Source organism: Rhamphochromis sp. 'chilingali' (assembly GCF_963969265.1).
Source record: "Rhamphochromis sp. 'chilingali' genome assembly, chromosome: 18".
NCBI classification, from domain to species: Eukaryota; Metazoa; Chordata; class Actinopteri; order Cichliformes; family Cichlidae; genus Rhamphochromis; species Rhamphochromis sp. 'chilingali'.
In genome coordinates, this window is record NC_137945.1 from 1,205,526 (window position 1) to 1,223,594 (window position 18,069).

General features: G+C 44.1%; 1 protein-coding gene across 10 annotated transcripts in view; it reads left to right on the top strand.

Annotated features, from left to right (window-relative positions):
* The window catches only part of LOC308386166 (NACHT, LRR and PYD domains-containing protein 12-like), a 33,996-nt gene that overhangs the window by 3,943 nt on the left and 11,984 nt on the right, over positions 1-18,069 (top strand). For 4 of the 10 annotated variants that reach the window (XM_080865506.1, XM_080865507.1, XM_080865508.1 and 1 more), the window contains 4 exons: positions 885-1,120; positions 1,225-3,127; positions 10,353-10,529; positions 12,581-12,760. In XM_080865506.1, the coding sequence (XP_080721632.1) occupies positions 885-1,120; positions 1,225-3,127; positions 10,353-10,529; positions 12,581-12,760 (2,496 nt within the window). Of the gene's footprint in view, positions 1-884; positions 1,121-1,224; positions 3,128-10,352; positions 10,530-12,580; positions 12,761-12,899; positions 14,950-15,025; positions 18,009-18,069 lie in introns of those variants that run through there. The other 6 variants (XR_013969739.1, XR_013969740.1, XR_013969741.1 and 3 more) reach the window with 5 other exon arrangements.

Sequence of the window (18,069 nt, forward strand, 5' to 3'; positions counted from 1 at the left end):
AACGAGAGTAATAGAATAAACAACATCATAGTTTATTCCTAATGGTGGTCTGTGTACGATAATGCTAGTTTTTAATAAATTGTGTGTTTGTGACATTTGTCAAACACTCGGTGAAGACTCAAACACAGACTCACATGCAAAAAGCAAATCTTTATTTATGCCTGTTTCACAGTCTAGAGTTTAAAAGTAGAGTTTGTCCCAGTCCAGCCCTGGCTGCACACGTCTTCTTTACAAACATCTGCACATAGAAAATCTGGATCATGGCAGTGAATGAACACGTTTCTGTCATTTGTTTCATTGGCTGCTTTTTCTGCCTGTGTTCATGTGATTCATGTCTAACACATGAACAGGTTTGTAATCAAACATCACATCATCAGGAGGCATCAAGAAACAAAGTTACTGCTGGAGGCTGAACTCAATTTGGTGGCAATGTTCAGAAATCTCACTCAGATCATTTCAAAGCTTTTACTTCTTCTTCACTTCTGTAAAATAAGAGAAAGAAAATCAGAACCCAGAAGTTCACTTCCTGCTGACTGAACTCTTTCAAAATAAAGCTGAAAGCTCTGAATGTGACACCGCTGCTCGTCCACAGTTTTTAGAGGAGGTCAAAGGTCAGTTCAAAGTGATGGATTCCAATCTTCCAGTACATCCAGTGAAGGACATAATCAGCTCTGTGATGAAGGCTTTTGCTGTGGAGTTTGTAGGCTGATCACTCTGTGTTTAATAAGACAGGAACAGCAAAGGAAGCTTGAACTGAACTCAAACACAAGTTTCTCCACTTTGACTTTTCTCTGTGACCATCAGAGCTTCTGCACAGTGTCATCAAATCTGCATGTTTGTCACTGACAGTCGATGATTTTAGTGATAAAGAAATGTGTTCACAGAGGGAGGAAGAGGAGCGGTGTCTGTGAGGAGGAGCAGCTGTCCAGCTGTGCTTTGTGTCAGGACGTCCTGAAGGATCCAGTCCCTACCAGCTGTGGACACTGGTTCTGCAGACAGTGCATCTCCTCATACTGGGACCAGTCTGCTTCATCGGGAGACTCCTCCTGTCCCCAGTGTGGAGAAAGATCCAGAAGCAGAGCTGGACTGCAGACAGCCAGTCAGAGCAGCTGTGTACAAAGTAAGACTGAACATCTGTCTGCTGATGGACTCATTTCTGAAAACTGGACTTCTTGTTGTTGTTCAGACATTGAAGAGTTTTCTTTCTGTTTTTCTTTCTGTCAGCAGATGTTGGTCTGCAGGAGGTTTTAGATGAACATAAGATCAGTCTGAGGAGGAGATGTGAACGTGTGACTGAAGGAAGTGATGAAACAGGAAGTAGAACCCTCCTCAACACCATTTACACTGAGCTCTACATCACAGAGGGACAGAGTGAAGAGGTTCATACCCAACATGAGGTGAGGCAGCTGGAGACAGCTTCCAAGATGGACGCCCTCCATGACGCTCCAATCAGGTGCCAGGACATCTTTAAAGCCTTACCTGACCAACAGAGACCCATCAGAGTGGTTCTGACCAACGGCGTGGCTGGTGTTGGAAAAACCTTCTCAGTGCAGAAGTTCACTCTGGACTGGGCAGAGGGCTTGGAGAACCAACATGTCAGTGTGGTGGTTCTGCTTTCATTCAGGGAGCTGAACCTGATCAGAGATGAGCAGTACAGTCTTCTGGAGCTGCTCCATGTTTTCCATCCAACATTACAGAAGGTCTCAGCAGAGAAGCTGGCTGTCTCTCAGCTTTTGTTCATCTTTGACGGCCTGGATGAAAGCAGACTTTCATTGGATTTCACCAACAGGAAGCTGCTGTCTGATGTCACACAGAAGTCATCAGTCAGCCAGCTGCTGACAAACCTCATCCAGGGGAGTCTGCTTCCCTCGGCTCTCGTCTGGATAACTTCCCGACCCGCAGCAGCCAATCAGATCCCTCCTACATGTGTTGACAGGCTAACAGAAGTACGAGGCTTCACTGACGCCCAGAAGGAGGAGTACTTCAGGAGGAGATTCAGTGATGAAGAGCTGTCCAGCAGAATCATCTCCCACATGAAGACATCCAGGAGCCTCCACATCATGTGTAGAATCCCAGTCTTCTGCTGGATCACTGCTACAGTTCTGGAGCACATGTTGACTACAGAGCAGAGAGGAGAGCTGCCCAAGACCCTGACTGACATGTACTCACACTTCCTGCTGGTTCAGACAAAGAGGAAGAAGAACAAGTACCACGAGGGACATGAGACGAGTCCACAGGAGCTGACGGAGGCTGACAGGGAAGTTCTTCTGAAGCTGGGGATGCTGGCGTTTGAACATCTGGAGAAAGGAAACATCATGTTCTACCAAGAAGACCTGGAGCAGTGTGGTCTGGATGTGACAGAGGCCTCGGTGTACTCAGGAGTTTGTACAGAGATCTTCAAAAGAGAGTTTGTAATCTTCCAGAAACCAGTCTACTGCTTTGTTCATCTGAGCATTCAGGAGTTTCTGGCTGCTGTCTACATGTTCCACTGTCACACCAACAGGAAGACAAAGGTGCTGAGGGACTTTGTGGATATCTGGAATGACATCACATCGCTTCATGAGTTTCTGTCAAAAAGTATGTTGAGATCCCTCCAGAGTAAAAATGGCCACCTGGACCTGTTTGTCCGCTTCCTTCATGGCCTCTGTCTGGAGTCCAACCAGAGACTCTTAGAAGGTTTGCTGGGTCAGACAGAGAACAGTCCAGGAACCATCCAGAGAGTCATCAAGAACCTGAAGGAGATGAACAGTGAAGATTATGATGATGGTGATGATGATGATGAAATCTCTCCTGACAGAAGCATCAACATCTTCCACTGTCTGAAGGAGATGAACAGTGAAGATTATGATGATGGTGATGATGATGATGAAATCTCTCCTGACAGAAGCATCAACATCTTCCACTGTCTGATGGAGATGAACGACCTCTCAGTACATCAGGAGATCCAAGAGTTCCTGAAGTCAGAGAACAGATCAGAGAGACTCTCTGAGATCCAGTGCTCAGCTCTGGCCTTCATGCTGCAGATGTCAGAGGAGGTTCTGGATGAGTTGGACCTGCAGAAGTACAACACATCATTGGAGGGACGACGTCGACTGATTCCAGCTGTGAGGAACTGCAGAAAGGCTCAGTGAGTCCAGATGTGCTCATTAACATTGGTGTAGATTAGTAGTTTAGTTCTTCAGATACACACAGCACTAAACGACTCTCATGAGTTTGTTTCTCAAATGAAATGATATTTTCTGTTGATCACTTAGCATGATCCTGCATTGGTCATCGTACGCTGTGTTGTAGACTCACATCTACATGTAGTACCTGTGTTGTGTCATTAGGGGGCGGTGTTTTAAATCTGCTGCTGCTGTTGGTCATTCAGACGTTCCTGTTAGACAGAAATAAGAGTCTATGAAGAGCTTCTTTGTAGTGAAGTCTGATGCCTGGACTTGTATGAAAACCATAGCAGGGTTTGAAATAGGGCTGGGCAAAACCATCATTTTCCTAATCGATGAATTTTTCAGTCTGAAGCAGAAGCTGCTCCTGGATGCCGTCGTTTGAGGTGCTGGTGCATAGCCGTCGTGCTTTTCTGATAGGCCATTTCCACCTTACAAAGCCGGGAAACGCCTGCATCACTTCCTTTTCTGTTCAAATATCCCCGTACTGTCGAACTGCGTGTTGGGGTGGAGTGATTTAAGTTGGCTGCGGCTGCCTCACTCATGTTGCCGCTACTCGCTGCCGCCGTGTCTGTTTTGAAAGTGATGACGCATCGACGCACATTTTCTTTTTTAGGTCAACGTACTTCACATGTCGACGTAATCGATGACGTCGACGCGTCGTCCCAGCCCTAGTTTGAACATCCTCAGAGCAGCAGTCAGATCATTTTAGATGATCAGACAAAGATTTTGCAAACACTTGAATGTGTTTTATGCTCGTTTCAGTTCTTCTGATGTTAGCGAGGATATTTTGGAACTGAAACTGAGAGACACTCAGCACTTTATCATTTAACTCAGCGATGTCCAAAAGGCCTTTCATGCAGTTAATGTGAACAAGAGCCAGGGTCCTGATAACATTAGTGCAGCATGTGTCCTCTCTTTGGGAAGAAGCTGTCGTGGTTCCTGTCCCTAAATCTAGTCGTCCAAAACTTCTAAACGACTTCAGGCCTGTTGCCCTCACCTCAGAAAGTCTCTGAAAAACTCATCAGAAATGTGGTTATGAAAGAGACTGAACATCAGCTGGATCCAATGCAGTTTGCATACAGGCCCAACAGAGGAGTGGAGGATGCACTTTGACTAAATCTGATTCTTACACATGTAGAGAGTGAAGTGACTTCTGCAAGACTTCAGTTCATCAATTTTTCTGCAGCTTTTAATACAACACAGCCCATATTTTAACTAAAAGACTTTTAGAACAGTTTGAAATCAGGGAGAACCTGGTGGGCTGGATTTGAGATTTTCTAACTGACAGGTCACAAAGAGAATAAATGGGGTTCTGTCTGACCCAGTGTTCTCCTCCACAAGTTCTCCTCAAGGCTGCGTCTTATCACCCTTATTATTCACTCTCTATACAAACATGTGTCAGAGCAGATATGAAAACAGGGCCATCATTAAATATGCAGATGACTCTGTTATTGTCAGCTTATTGAAAGAGGGTGAAACTAACCACGGTCCAGTCACTGAGGATTTGTTCAGTGGTGGGAGGAGCAACGTTCCCTCTAATGTTTCATGTGTCTGAGCAAACGCACAAAACTCCCTCCTTGGACCACTGTGGTCACGCCAGCATCACGTCCATCCAAGTTACATGTTTATTAAAGTAATCAAATTACAGCATTTATGTTAGACTACTTTTAATTAACTGCTTCAGCCTACTTACAATGACAATTAAAAACAATCTTGTCCATGACCTGTAGTATGTTAACACTATTGGAAGGAAAAATAACTTGAACTCCAATTTTGAAAACACAACTTTCTTTTTTCTTTTTATAAAGCTCTGACTTGTATTCTGAGTCTGTGGTCTGGGAGAGAGTCTGTAACTCTGTCTGCAAATACAGTAAATAAAGACCAATGTTGGGCAATTAATTATATAGTTCTTCAAAAAAGTTACTGAGTTATGCAGAAAAAGTTTTTTGCAGCTGTTTATCTAAAAATGCAGCCAAGGCGGTTTTTTGGGTTTTTTAGATGTTTATTTAGTCATTTTTGGGGTAATAAACAAACAAACAACATGTTAACATTCTCTGTCATGAGACCATTTAAGACAGGAAAGGAAACAAAAACAGACCAAGATTAATATGATAGCATGTCGTATAGAGATTTATAGCTTCATATTAGTAATGTTCCAAAGTTCTTGTTCATTCAGGATCTGGCCACACAGTTCCTGGTAGCAGATCTCCATCTTTAGTTGCAAGCTTGCTGTCATTCGTTCCATTGTATGAACTCTTTTCAGTCTCTGTTTCAAGATGTTGTTTAAACAAACATTTCAAACTATTTACAGAACAATCAGCTGTTCTGCATCAAATCTGATGCCACACAAATTATTTGTGCCACTCCAAAAAATAATTTCTGTCCACTATGAGATGAAGGAGAACAACAGCCTGATACCTGCAGGCCTGACAGCAGCAGATGTATCACTGCTGTCTGTGAAGGTTCTCAGTCATCCAGGTCATCGTGGTCAAAGGAGCTTGCAAAGAAAAGCGTCTGGACTTCTTTAAGTTGCTTGAAGACGTTTCACCTCTCATCCGAGAAGCTTCTTCAGTTCTAAGGTCAAATGGTGGAGAGTCCCAGATATAAACCTAGTGGGAGTTTCCCCCCACAGAGGGACAAAAGGACCCCCTGATGATCCTCTAATCGCCTGAGCCAAGGTGTGAAACTGGGTGTGGGTCCCAATCAGCCAGAGTTTCGGGTGAGTTCATTGTGAAACCTGGCCCCACCTTATCATGTGATGTCCTGAGGTCAGATGTCCCAGGATGTGAGTGGGCGTTAAGGCGTCTGGGAAGGATCTCAAAACTGGATTATAGATGGCAGAGAGTTGGTGTCGTAAACCCCCGCCTCTGTTCAAAGATGGTCGCTCACAGTGGACATAGATGCTTCTTTCACTCCTCTTTCAAACCATCTGTCCTCTCTGTCCAAAATGTGAACATTGGCATCCTCAAAGAGTGACCTTTGACCTTTAGATGCAGATGGACTGCTGAGTCTTGTCCTGTGGAGGTGGCTCTTCTGTGTTGTGCCATGCGCTTGTGAAGTGGCTGTTTGGTCTCTCCAATGTAGAGGTCTGAGCATTCCTCGCTGCACTGTACAGCATACACCACATTGTTAAGTCTGTGTTTTGGCGTTTTGTCTTTCGGGTGAACCAGTTTCTGTCTGAGCGTGTTGCTGGGTCTGAAATGCACCGGGATGTCGTGCTTGGAGAAAACTCTCCTGAGTTTCTCTGATACACCGGCTACATAGGGGATGACAATGTTGTTGCGTCTGTCCTTCTTATCCTCCCTCGCTGGTGTCTGGTCTTCTTTTCTGTGCCTCTTTGCTGACTTTAAGAACGCCCATTTAGGATAGCCGCACGTTTTGAGTGCTTCCTTTACATGTGTGTGTTCCTTCTTTTTCCTTCAGGCTTAGAGGGAACATGTTCTGCCCGGTGGTGTAGGGTCCTAATTACTCCAAGTTTGTGTTCCAGAGGGTGATGGGAGTCAAAGAGGAGGTACTGGTCCGTGTGTGTGGGCTTCCGGTAAACTTCGATGTTGAGGTTGCCGTTCTCTTCAATGTGCACGGCGCAGTCCAGGAAAGGCAAACAGTCGTCCTTTGTGTCTTCCCTGGTGAACTTGATGTTTTTATCCACAGCGTTAATGTGCGCAGTGAAGGATTCCACTTCTTGTGTCTTGATTTTGACCCAGGTGTCGTCCACATATCTGTACCAGTGGCTGGGTACTCTTCCTTTGAAAGAGCCAAGAGCCTTCCTTTCCACTTCCTCCATGTAAAGGTTGGCTACAATAGGTGACACGGGGGAGCCCATGGCACAGCCATGTTTTTGTCTGTAAAAGCCTTCGTTGTACTTGAAATATGTAGTGGTGAGGCAGAGGTCTAACAGTGTGCAGATCTGATCGGGTGTGAAGTTGGTCCTGTCCTCCAATGAGCTGTCTTCTTGTAGTCGTTTTCTGACAGTCTCCACGGCCTCCGTGGTGCGTATGCAAGTGAAGAGAGAGACTACATCAAAGGACACCATGGTTTCATCTGGATCCAGGGTAAGTTTCTGGACCTTGTCGGTGAAGTCGGTGGAGTTCTTGATGTGGTGTGGGGTGTTCCCCACGAGAGGAGCAAGGATGGTAGCAAGGTGTTTAGCAATGTTATAAGTGGCTGAGTTTATGCTACTGACTATGGGTCTGAGTGGGACAGCTTCCTTGTGGATTTTAGGAAGTCTGTAAATGCAGGGTATGGCATCCCCTGGGTAAAGGCAGTGATATCTAAGGCGGTCAATGATTTTGTCCTTTTCAAAGTCTTGAAGGCAAGCTATAACTTTCTTTTTGTGGCTGCTTGTAGGGTCTCGCTTTAGGGCTTTGTAGGTATTTTTGTCACTGAGGAGAGTAGTGATCTTTGTATGGTAATCTGTAGTGTTTAGGACCACGGTGCATCTTCCCTTATCAGCTGGTAAAACAGTGATGTTGTGGTCTTTGCTCAGGGAAGCGACGGCCTTCTTTTCCTGTATCCTGGGCTATCTGATCTCAGGAATTCACATGATAAGGTGGGGCCAGGTTTCACAATGAACTCACCCGAAACTCTGGCTGATTGGGACCCACACCCAGTTTACACCTTGGCTCAGGCGATTAGAGGATCATCAGGGGGTCCTTTTGTCCCTCTGTGGGGGGTCATTCCCACTAGGTTTATATCTGAGACTCTCCACCATTTGACCTTAGAACTGAAGAAGCTTCTCGGATGAGAGGTGAAACGTCTTCAAGCAACTTAAAGAAGTCCAGACGCTTTTTTCTTTGCAAGCTCCTTTGAGGTACAGAGGATGGCTTTATCAGCTAGAGCAGGGCGATATGACCAAAAATATTTATCACGATATACATTTGAAAATTTGCGATAACGACATAACTGACGATATAATTGACACGAGACAAAATACTTTACAACTCCACAACTTTATTAGTGCAAAAACCATCAATGTATTTTCACTTAAACAAGCAGCTGTTTTTTAATGTGCTTTAAAGTTATATAAAAATGTAACAGTGCAAATGCAAAATCCTCGCTGACAGTTTAACCAAAAGGCGTTTCCAGTGGCCGACACATCCTCAGCATTACCATGTATAACATCCACAACACTTAAAAAGAGGTTATACACACACAATACGGTAATATTATGTTGAAGAACAGCACGTATCACTCCGCGAGGCTCCGCCTACGACAGCCGTAATGCTCCCACAATCCATCAAGCGGTGCGGCTCCGTAGCTCAGCAAAGTCGTACTGAAACATTTCGAGCGCCGTGCACATAAAATCGTTTCGAGGTCAGTAAACACAACCAGAGTTCATACATAAGGCACACGGGATTATAAGGGGCTCTGTCGACTTTCAGAAAAATCAAAGGATGATTTTAAGTGCGCCGTATTTTCCAAACAACACGGTAATAACGACGGCCCGCTAGCATGCGCTACCAAAAATAGTGCTTTGTTGTGTGTCTGACGGACCAACATTATACCGGTGTTACCGTGAACAGTATGAGACGGCCCAGCCCTATTATCAATTCTTAAAAATGGCTCCCATCCTCTACGGGGTGAATTTCAGCTTCTTTCCTGAGAACAGAGGTTTGTATTTCAAGATGCAGGACAAAGCATTGTAGAAACAGCTTTGTCCTGCTGCTGTCACTGAACTCAAGAAGAAGAAGAATGGTTTTTGATTTGAGCCGAAATGTTCAAGTATGTTATTGTGAGGCGTTTTCATTGTGTGTTTGAAGGGATGATATCATTTTTCTGTAAAGTAAATTTACCTGTGGGTATAAATAAAGTAACCTTAAAAACAACAACAAATATCCAGAGCAGTCACCATCTGAGCTTCTCCTCTTTGATCGGTGATGCTTTTCCTGGCTCCACCATCGCTCTGTGTCTGTTTCCTCTTTAAGCAATTTATCAGCTAGTGAACACCTGTGGGCTGTTATTGTAGAGTGTGTGTGTGTGTGTGCGTGTGTGCGTGTGTGTGTGTGCGTGTGTGTGTGTGTGTGCGCGTCATTAAGTCTCCTTCAGCTCTGTGAGTTCATCATCTCTGTGGTTAATGAGGAAATAGTCAGATACACAAACATGGTGAGTGAGGATGAGGGTGCTGAGGAAGACTCTGGTTCAGTGTGGTTAAAGTGTGATGTACTGATGAGTGACAGTGCTGTGGTTCAGAGTGGGGGTCAGAGGTGAACCAGCTGTGCTCTCTTACTGCCAACAGTGGGACAAACTGAGTGAGAAGACACTGCTGACATCTGGACTGAACATGTGTCAGATATGTGAGCTAACGCTGAAGTCCCAGCAGCACATGGAGTCACTTTCATTCCTGCTGCTCCTAATGAGGAATGTCTGACTTCATGTCCTCATTAATCACAGAGCTGATTGTTTAGTTTTTACGCCGTTACCTCACAGTGTTTGTGTCCGTACGCTGCGACCTTCCACACCATTCCTTTGTTGACACAGAGCAGCTCCGTGGATCCCAAATCCAAGAGTGAAGAGCAGATTTGAAGTGTGTCACATCCATGCAGTCACAGCTGTTTCCATCATGTTTGCACTGATAGTAATCCTGTTCAATGACATGTTTCATATCAGTGAATATGTTCTTTAGGACGTCCACTGTCATGTTTAAGTGTCCTGCTGGAAATCAAACCATCCATGAAAACCCTTAAAAACCATTAAAAAATGACACTAGAGTCTTCCTCTGCACCTTCATGCTCACTCTCCATGTTTATTATGGCAGTCGTACCTGACAGCAGGTAGCAAACAGAGATCATCTTTCCAGCTGGAACTCTTCACTGAGCTGAGCTCATTCAAAATGTCCTGGAGTCAAAACAGGAAACAGTCCAAATGTGTGTCTTCACTCTGACTCTGGATCAGATCTCAGTGACAGACTGTGGACATTATGGAAGCCTAAATGTGACACAATCTTCCTCCTTCATCTGCAGATTAAAGCCAAACAAAGATTCTCATTAAAAGTCTGCAGGTCTGAGAGAGACTCAGTCGTTGTGTCATGTCAAACACAGTAAGAGGAGCTGAAGCACAGATGTGAAGAGCAGATGTTCATCAGATTATGACCTCACTCTGTTTTGTCTTCATATACATTCAGTCTGTGTTTATAATGCAGATTTTCTGCTTTTATAATAACATATTTTATATTTTCTATCATCACAGACTGACTCAGTGTCGACTCTCAGAGTCTCACTGTGAAGTTGTGGCCTCAGCTCTGAAGTCCAACCCCTCCCATCTGACAGAGCTGGACATGAGTTACAACCTTAACCTGCAGGATTCAGAGATGAAGCTTCTGTGTGCTGGACTGGAGAGTCCAAACTGTCGGCTGGAGACTCTGAGGTGAGTTCACTGACTACAGCTGTTGTTGTTTTTCTATATTTCAGGTCTTTGATGTTTGAAACTTTCTTTAGTTCCTAAATGTTCAGGATGTGTCTGAAGACAAACATGAAGAAGTTTGAGTGCTTTCAGAAATGTTGTCTTTCCAGAGTGAGCAACAGTTTTTCCTTTTGGCTCCAAACAGAAGTGACAGACTTGAGCAGGGTTCATTTAAAGGCTGACAGAAGTGCAGTGGTGACGGGGAGATGTTTGACATGTTTGTCTCAGCCTCCACAGGTTCATGTTGTGCTCCATCAGTCAGTGAAGATGAAGTCAGTGCTGATGAGGCTGTAGAGTGTGTGAGGGATGTGAATGAGGATGATGAAGATCTGATGATAGCAAATAAAAACAGGCTGCAGAGACTTTGAGCTTGTGTGGAAACAGAGAGAAAAGAAAGACATGAATGTCAAAGCTAATGAAGGTGAAGTTAGGATGATGTTCATGTATCAGAAGCTGATCTGGCTGCTACAGAGACGACCCACACAGCTGCTGTGGTGAGGTGTGTGTTAAAGCAGAGGAACACACAGCAGCCTAACACAGGCCCAAACGTGACAGCAAAGCAGGATTCAGGCTCTGTGAGAGGATTTCGAACAGAAGCTGGAGAAGAGAAAGGACTCTGTTGGAATGACTACAGAAAGAAGGCAGCTGAGACCAAGTGTGTGCATGGAGCCCAGTCTAACATTCATTTATACACTAATGTACAGAAGTGAACGGGAAAATGAATCCATAGTTTCAAATGTAGAAATAGTTCTGTTCATTTACAGAGTTTAACACAGTTCACGAGGAAATGTTCAAAACAGCAGCTGAGAAGAAATCTGCTTCACAAAGTTGGATCCAATTCTGATAGTTTGTGATGCACTTGAACGCAGCGTGAGCAGTTCACTGCCTAACCCCACAGAGACTGTCAGTCTGGACTTTTCTTTATTTCTATTGGCTGTCAGTGAGATTTCAGAGCAACCAGAGACTGTGAGTCTGTGTATGAAGTTTAATTCATGTGCAGTTGTTGAAGTTGTAGAAGGAGAAATGGCAGCTTGGGTATTTCCTGCTTTCATTGTCCTGCTTGTGCTGATGAAAATGTTTATTGACGTGTGGATTCATTCTTCAACGCTCGATTCAACGCACTGAAGCATCGACTTGTTCCATTATCCAACAAGGAAAACAGGAAACAGAGACAGCTGGCCTTCAAAGTAAAAGCTGCTCCTTTTGAAACGTGTTGGTGGTAAAATGTAAGAAGAGCTGAAGCACATAAATGATCTACGTGCCAAAATATTAAACACAGTTGATATATTTGTGAGTGTTGAGATTCAGGTGTAGACGTAATAATGTACATATAGCAGAGTTTCCTGTTCCAGATCAGCTGATCAGAGTCAGGCAAATCTGCTCTGAGCATGCTCAGTCTGAGTTATGGAGCCTCGATACTACGATTCACCATGGCAACGGGTAAATAAAGAGCAGAGGCTCCGTGTGAATCCAGAGGAGCAGGAACATGAATAATGACCGTAGATGTTTGTGTGCTGGAAGCAAATGAGTGTGTGATGTTCTTTCAGTGTTGCACTTTGTAGACGCTCCCTGAGCACTGGTCTCACAGCCAGCTGCACATAGAGACCAGTGTTGTTAGTCCAGGTCAGAAGATGACTTGTTGGAATGAAAATGAGCTTGTAGTTTGTCTGCTTTAATAATGTGACTGGAAAAAGGTGTTGGACTTCAAATATGTCCGTTTCTGTCACACTTCACCTTTAAAAGTGAAGCCATGTGGTTCCTGGAAGGAAAAACACGACTTCTTCAAGTCTTTGTCCTGTTTTTATGAGAAATGTACGACTTTAATGTGAAACATTCAGAGTTTTTTCTCTTGTTGTGTTTGTTTGAAGCTGCTTCCTGTTGGCTTCAGCTGTTTGGAGTTTCCATTTTCTAAACTTCTACATTCTGAACCTTCTTCAGCTCTGAACAGATGATGAAACACTGAATGATTTCAAGCTCTTTGTCTAATAAACTTACATCTTTCATTCTTTATACAGATTGAAGAGCTGTGGTTTGTCAGATATTGGCCTTGATTATCTGGCAGCAGCACTGAAGTCCAACCTCTCGTATCCCACAGAAGTCGACCTGAGTGGAACCTACAGCAACCTGAAGGATCCAGGAGTGAAGCATCTGTGTGATTTCCTGGAGAATCGACGATGTCGATTTGAAACTCTGAGGTCAGTCAGCATGTTTTAGTTGTGCTGAGATGAATATGATTGTTGTGCTGACACTAAACTGCAGACATCAGGCTGATATTATACTGATCCACACTGAGGATCTTCATGGTAAAGTCTGTTTTCTTCTTCTCTGGTTTAGTCCATTGACTGTAGCAGAACAATGTTCACATTTCAAACAGTGAGACTCAACGTATGGCCCGCGGCCCACACGCGGCCTGCCCACCTTTCCTGATTCAGAGAGAGGGGACCCTGATTAACTGTGTAGCTTCTTCCTCACAGTTCTAAGTATCAGACACAACAATGAATCATCCACAGCTGACTGTCTTTAGCAGGTCAAAGGTCACGGCACACAGCAGGAATTCTTGCACATTTACAAACTGACACTGCTGCACGGCATGCTGGGTAATGCTAGCTGCTCAGGTATGGGCGTGCTAATGGCTGTGAGGCTCCGTGGTTGCAGAAACTGAAGAAGAGAAAAGAGAGGTGGAGGATGAAGAAAAGAGGCGGAGATGAAGCAGAAGTTTAGCTCCAGAGAGGAGCTTTCTGTGTGGGCGGGGCTCAGGCAGCTCCGCCCACACAGTGACAGTGAAGCAGGTGAAGAGAGAAATGAAGACAGCAGACAGGATTTGATCAGCTGATGTACAAACATGTAGAATGATGGTGGCAGCTACAGAAACAGGTCCATACAGACTGAAGCGTGTCTCCTTTGCATCGTCCATATTTGATACTGAGAGTTTCCAGAAGAGCAAACATCAAACACGCCTCCAAACATGTGACGAGTCAGACTGACATCATTTCTACAGAGAACAGTGTGAGCTCTCAGCAGGTCACTTCAATAAGAAGGACAAACAGTGCAGCAGGAATCACTCAACCCACTAACAGTGTGTTCACACTGAACGCGATGGACGCGAACAAAACGCCCCTAATTTGACGCATCACATTCGCACCTCTACGCGTGTCCAAGAAAAATCCATCGCGCCTCAAAATATGATATTTTGACGCGCGTGAACCGGAAATGTGGGAGGGATGTGGGAGGAAGTTTTGCCAGACGGTATCTTTGCAAGATGGCAGCTGTCGAGCTAGCGCTTGAAGAGAGAGTCTCCCTTCTCTATGTACTGTGGAGAGCAGAGCAGCAGCGTAAAAGACGTCCTCGCCGTACCTGGGTCCATCAGGTCCTCCAGAGGCATGAGCAGTTTGGTGAGTTTCACCACTTGCTCCAGGAGCTGCGCCTGGATGACGGCGGATTCCAGCGCTATCACCGTCGTTCACTCGGCCAGTTTGAGGACCTGCTGTCCCGCGTCGGTCCCAGCATCGCCCGCCTAGACACCAACTACAGGCGCTCAATCCCACCTGCAGAGCGCCTGTCCGTCTGCCTGAGGTTAGTAAAAGTGTTTAATGCGGTAGTCCTTTATTGATACCTGTGCTAATATGCTAAACTATCGTTTATAGACTGCTAACATGGATGTGCCATGCTAACAGTGAATGCTGTCGGTGTTTACTGAAAGCAAACTGTGGTACAGAGACGACTCTTTATAATATTTCTAGTGATACTCAGAAGCTCTCATCAAGCCCCGATTTAATTCGATTTATGCTGTTATCAGTGTTTGCATGATAGCATGGCTGTGGTGTCACATCAATGTATGCGCTCGGTGTTTGCTGATATCAAACTGTAGCATTAGGACCACTGAGTTAACCTTTGTAGTGATACTCACTCCTTTTTATTTAGACCTGGTTTAATTCTGGGATAGTTGAATATTTGTATATAATCCCTGCAGCTGTCAGACTCTATAACAGGGGTCACAGCCTTTATTAAAACAGAGTTAGATAAAACTGTGAACAGTTTGGTTCATCTTTAGTTACATGGTTCTATCTTGATAAGCTGTCTTATCACAGATTAATTTTTCAAAAATATTAATGATTTAAGCAAGGAAAGGGCTACATGTCAACACACAACTCTTTATTTCTATTAATGTCTTACTTCATTCCTACCTGATTGACATGTTTAGGAATTGTGAGTGATTGGCTCACTGTAGTTGTGAAAGTTGCTACCAATCAAATTATGATATGTTAAAGTTAAAACAAAACACAACTGTTTTAGATATTATCTAATATACATTTTGTAATTATCCTTATAATTACAAAAGGTTTTATGTAAGATTTAAGTTTTGTGATTTATATCTGACATCACAAAAGTATTTTGGAATTTGAATAATGTATTTTGTAACTGCAGTACACATAATACTGATTTTGAACAATTTTGTCCAGGTTCCTTGTCACCGGGGACTCCTTCAGGACCAAGCGTTCAGTTTCAGAGTCGGTGTGTCCACGGTGTGTCAGATCATCCCCCAGACAGCGACGTCCATCTGGGACTGTCTAGTGGACGACTTCATGGCTGTGCCTTCACCTGGAGACTGGCGGTCCATCACAGAGGGATTCCAGGAGCGCTGGAACTTTCCTCTGTGCTGTGCAGCTCTGGATGGGAAATACGTCCAGACAAAGGCACCCCATATATCATATAGGAGACACACACATTGATATACACTAAATATTCATTTCTTTTTTGTGGTGCCCAAATTGATGCACCTGCTTGATTTTGTTTAAACAATTATTGCACACTTTCTGTAAATCCAGTAAACTTCTTTTCACTTCTCAAATATCACTGTGTGTGTCTCCTGTATGATATTTAACTGACATTTTTTATTGTAACAACCAACGATTTATACAGGAAAATAATGTCTATTAACAAGGTTGCCCAAACTTCTGCATCCCACTGTATCAGTATATTTTGTCATTAGTATAATATGAAATAAATTCTACATGTGTCAAGTCGTGTGCCAACATTTGCTGTGTAGTAGAACTGAGACATTAGTCATTATAAACATTTATTTAAAATAATATTAAAAGTCTCAAACAGAAAAACATTAAACATAAATATATAAAATATAAGAATTTACAGAGAGACAGGAATAAAAAGGACCAGCTGCTCTCCAGAGCAGGAACAAGGCTGAGGAGGAAATGCTCCATTGGAGACTGGTGTGGCCTCTTCAGGGACTCCAGGGTGGCCAGCTCCACCGCCGATGGACCGTCCTGGGACCCGTCCCTCATCTGCCTCGGAGCCGTCCTCCCCTGTGGGCCTGTAAAACAGCACAAAACACAAAGAAATGAGAAGGCTGCTACTAGATTTTAATTTCAACATTGAAAAAAAAAAAAACAGGATATAATCAGATTGGTTGTAGATATTTAGTAAAGGTGATCACAAGGAAATCCCACCGAGTAAAAAGCTATCAGTGCTGCTGTACATACCTGTGGGTGCAGCAGTAGGGGCTCAGGGACTGGGGATGCTCTGCTGCAGAATCAGTTGGTTCTATCAATACAGTATTAAATGTTAACAGGTTGAAAACAATAATCGTAGAGTAGACAGTGGTCCCTCATTTATTGCAGCAGGGGTTCTCAGAATCAGTGGCGTGTCCAGCGGGGTGGCCTGGGGGGGCACAGGCCACCCCCCCCAACCAGACTGGCCACCCCAGGTGCCACCCCAAAGGCAAAACAATAAAATTCAATCAAATATCAAATGTCCGATTATGTTTTCACGGTGAAGCTCAGATATCCGAGTGTAAGTGAATGCAGCATCGGCTTCTGCGCTATGTGCATCACGTTAGCAAAGGTAGGAGAGCCAAGCAGAAAGACGTCACTGCAGGAAACAATTTTTCGGTGAAAGAAAATGAGGACAGAATAAATATCCCGGTAAGTAATATTAAGTTTGTTGAGTTTAGTAAACTTCGGTGAAATTAGAATACCAAGGAAAAAATAACACTTAAAGAATTATCGCAGCCGTGGAATATTTCAGACAGTATGCTACTGAGGGCAGCTAACATAAGAGTTATGAGTTATAAGATATAATCTAAGTCGTAACATTGCTGTATGGAGCTGCAGATTTGGTTGCAGGTTAACATAGCTGGACTGGCCATCGGGCTTATTTGACTTTTTTATTTTTTTTTGTAATTGCATGAACAATGAGAGGTGGTGGATTGGCCAGATGCAGGTCGATGTGTAACAATAACTCAGTTGTTTGGTGGTGGCTATGGTGGGGCTTCCACAGATGCAACAGGTGGATGAGGGAAGGGGAGGCTGGAGGAGAGCCCCGAAGCAGCCGCCAGTCCGAGTGTCAGGTGAACTGAACTTCAGGTAAGAAGTCATGACCAGGGCCCTGTTTCAGGAAGCCGGTTTAGTGGAAAAACTGAGTAAGTATACCCTGAGTTAACGAAAACTCTGGGTTTTCGGTTTCACAAAGCGAGTTCAGATGAAGCCTCAGTGAGTCACTATGACGACACACTCCGTGAAGCTAACCTGCCCCCTAGCAGGTTTACTACAACTAACCCTGACTGTCTCCGCCCCTTTGTCGGAAACCTGACAGTAGGAAGTGTCGGACATGGCGTGCCACTTCCTTGAAGAGCCAGTAGATCGTGAAGCCCAAATTCTCCGCAGAGCTCTCCGCCGGGAGAGAGTGATCAGAGCGCGTTTGGACATTTTATCATTTCCTGATGATTTCCTGTGTGAACGTTACCGTTTCTCAGCACAATCTATAAGTTATTTGGATAACATCCTCAGGCCATATATTACGCATGTGACACATCGCGGACATGCTCTCAGTTCATTACATATTATTTGTATTGCACTTCGTTTTTCTGCAAACGGGAGCTTTCTGTATAATATTGGTGACGCTGAGCACGTTTCCAAGGCTACCGTCTGTCGGGCAGTCAGGAATGTTACAGTTGCACTGAAACGTCTCCTGTACTCGTCTGTGGTGTTCCCCGGTCACAGACCCACAAGATTTATCAAAGAGGGATGCCACAAAATTGCAGGTATCAGGATGACCAAAACTTAATGTATGATGTGGTGATACTTGAACTACTACTTAAATTGCACATTTATTTTCAGGGTTCCCAGGCGTGATTGGCTGTATAGATGGCACTCACATTCCAATCATTGCTCCTTCAGTAAATGAAGGAGACTATGTGAACAGGAAGTCTTTCCACAGCATTAATGTACAGGTACATAGTTCCCTGTAGCATTTCAAACTAACAAATTATTTCATCATAGTAATGGATGCTAATTTGTGTTCTCTGCACTGTGAAGATCATATGTGATGCTGCCAACATTATCACAAATGTGGAAGCCAAGTGGCCAGGCTCTGTCCATGACTCACAAATATTCCGTGAATGTACACTGAGCACAAAATTTGGACATGGTGAGTTGAGAATACTTTAAAATATATAAAGACCAATTGCTTCAGGGACATTTGAACTGAA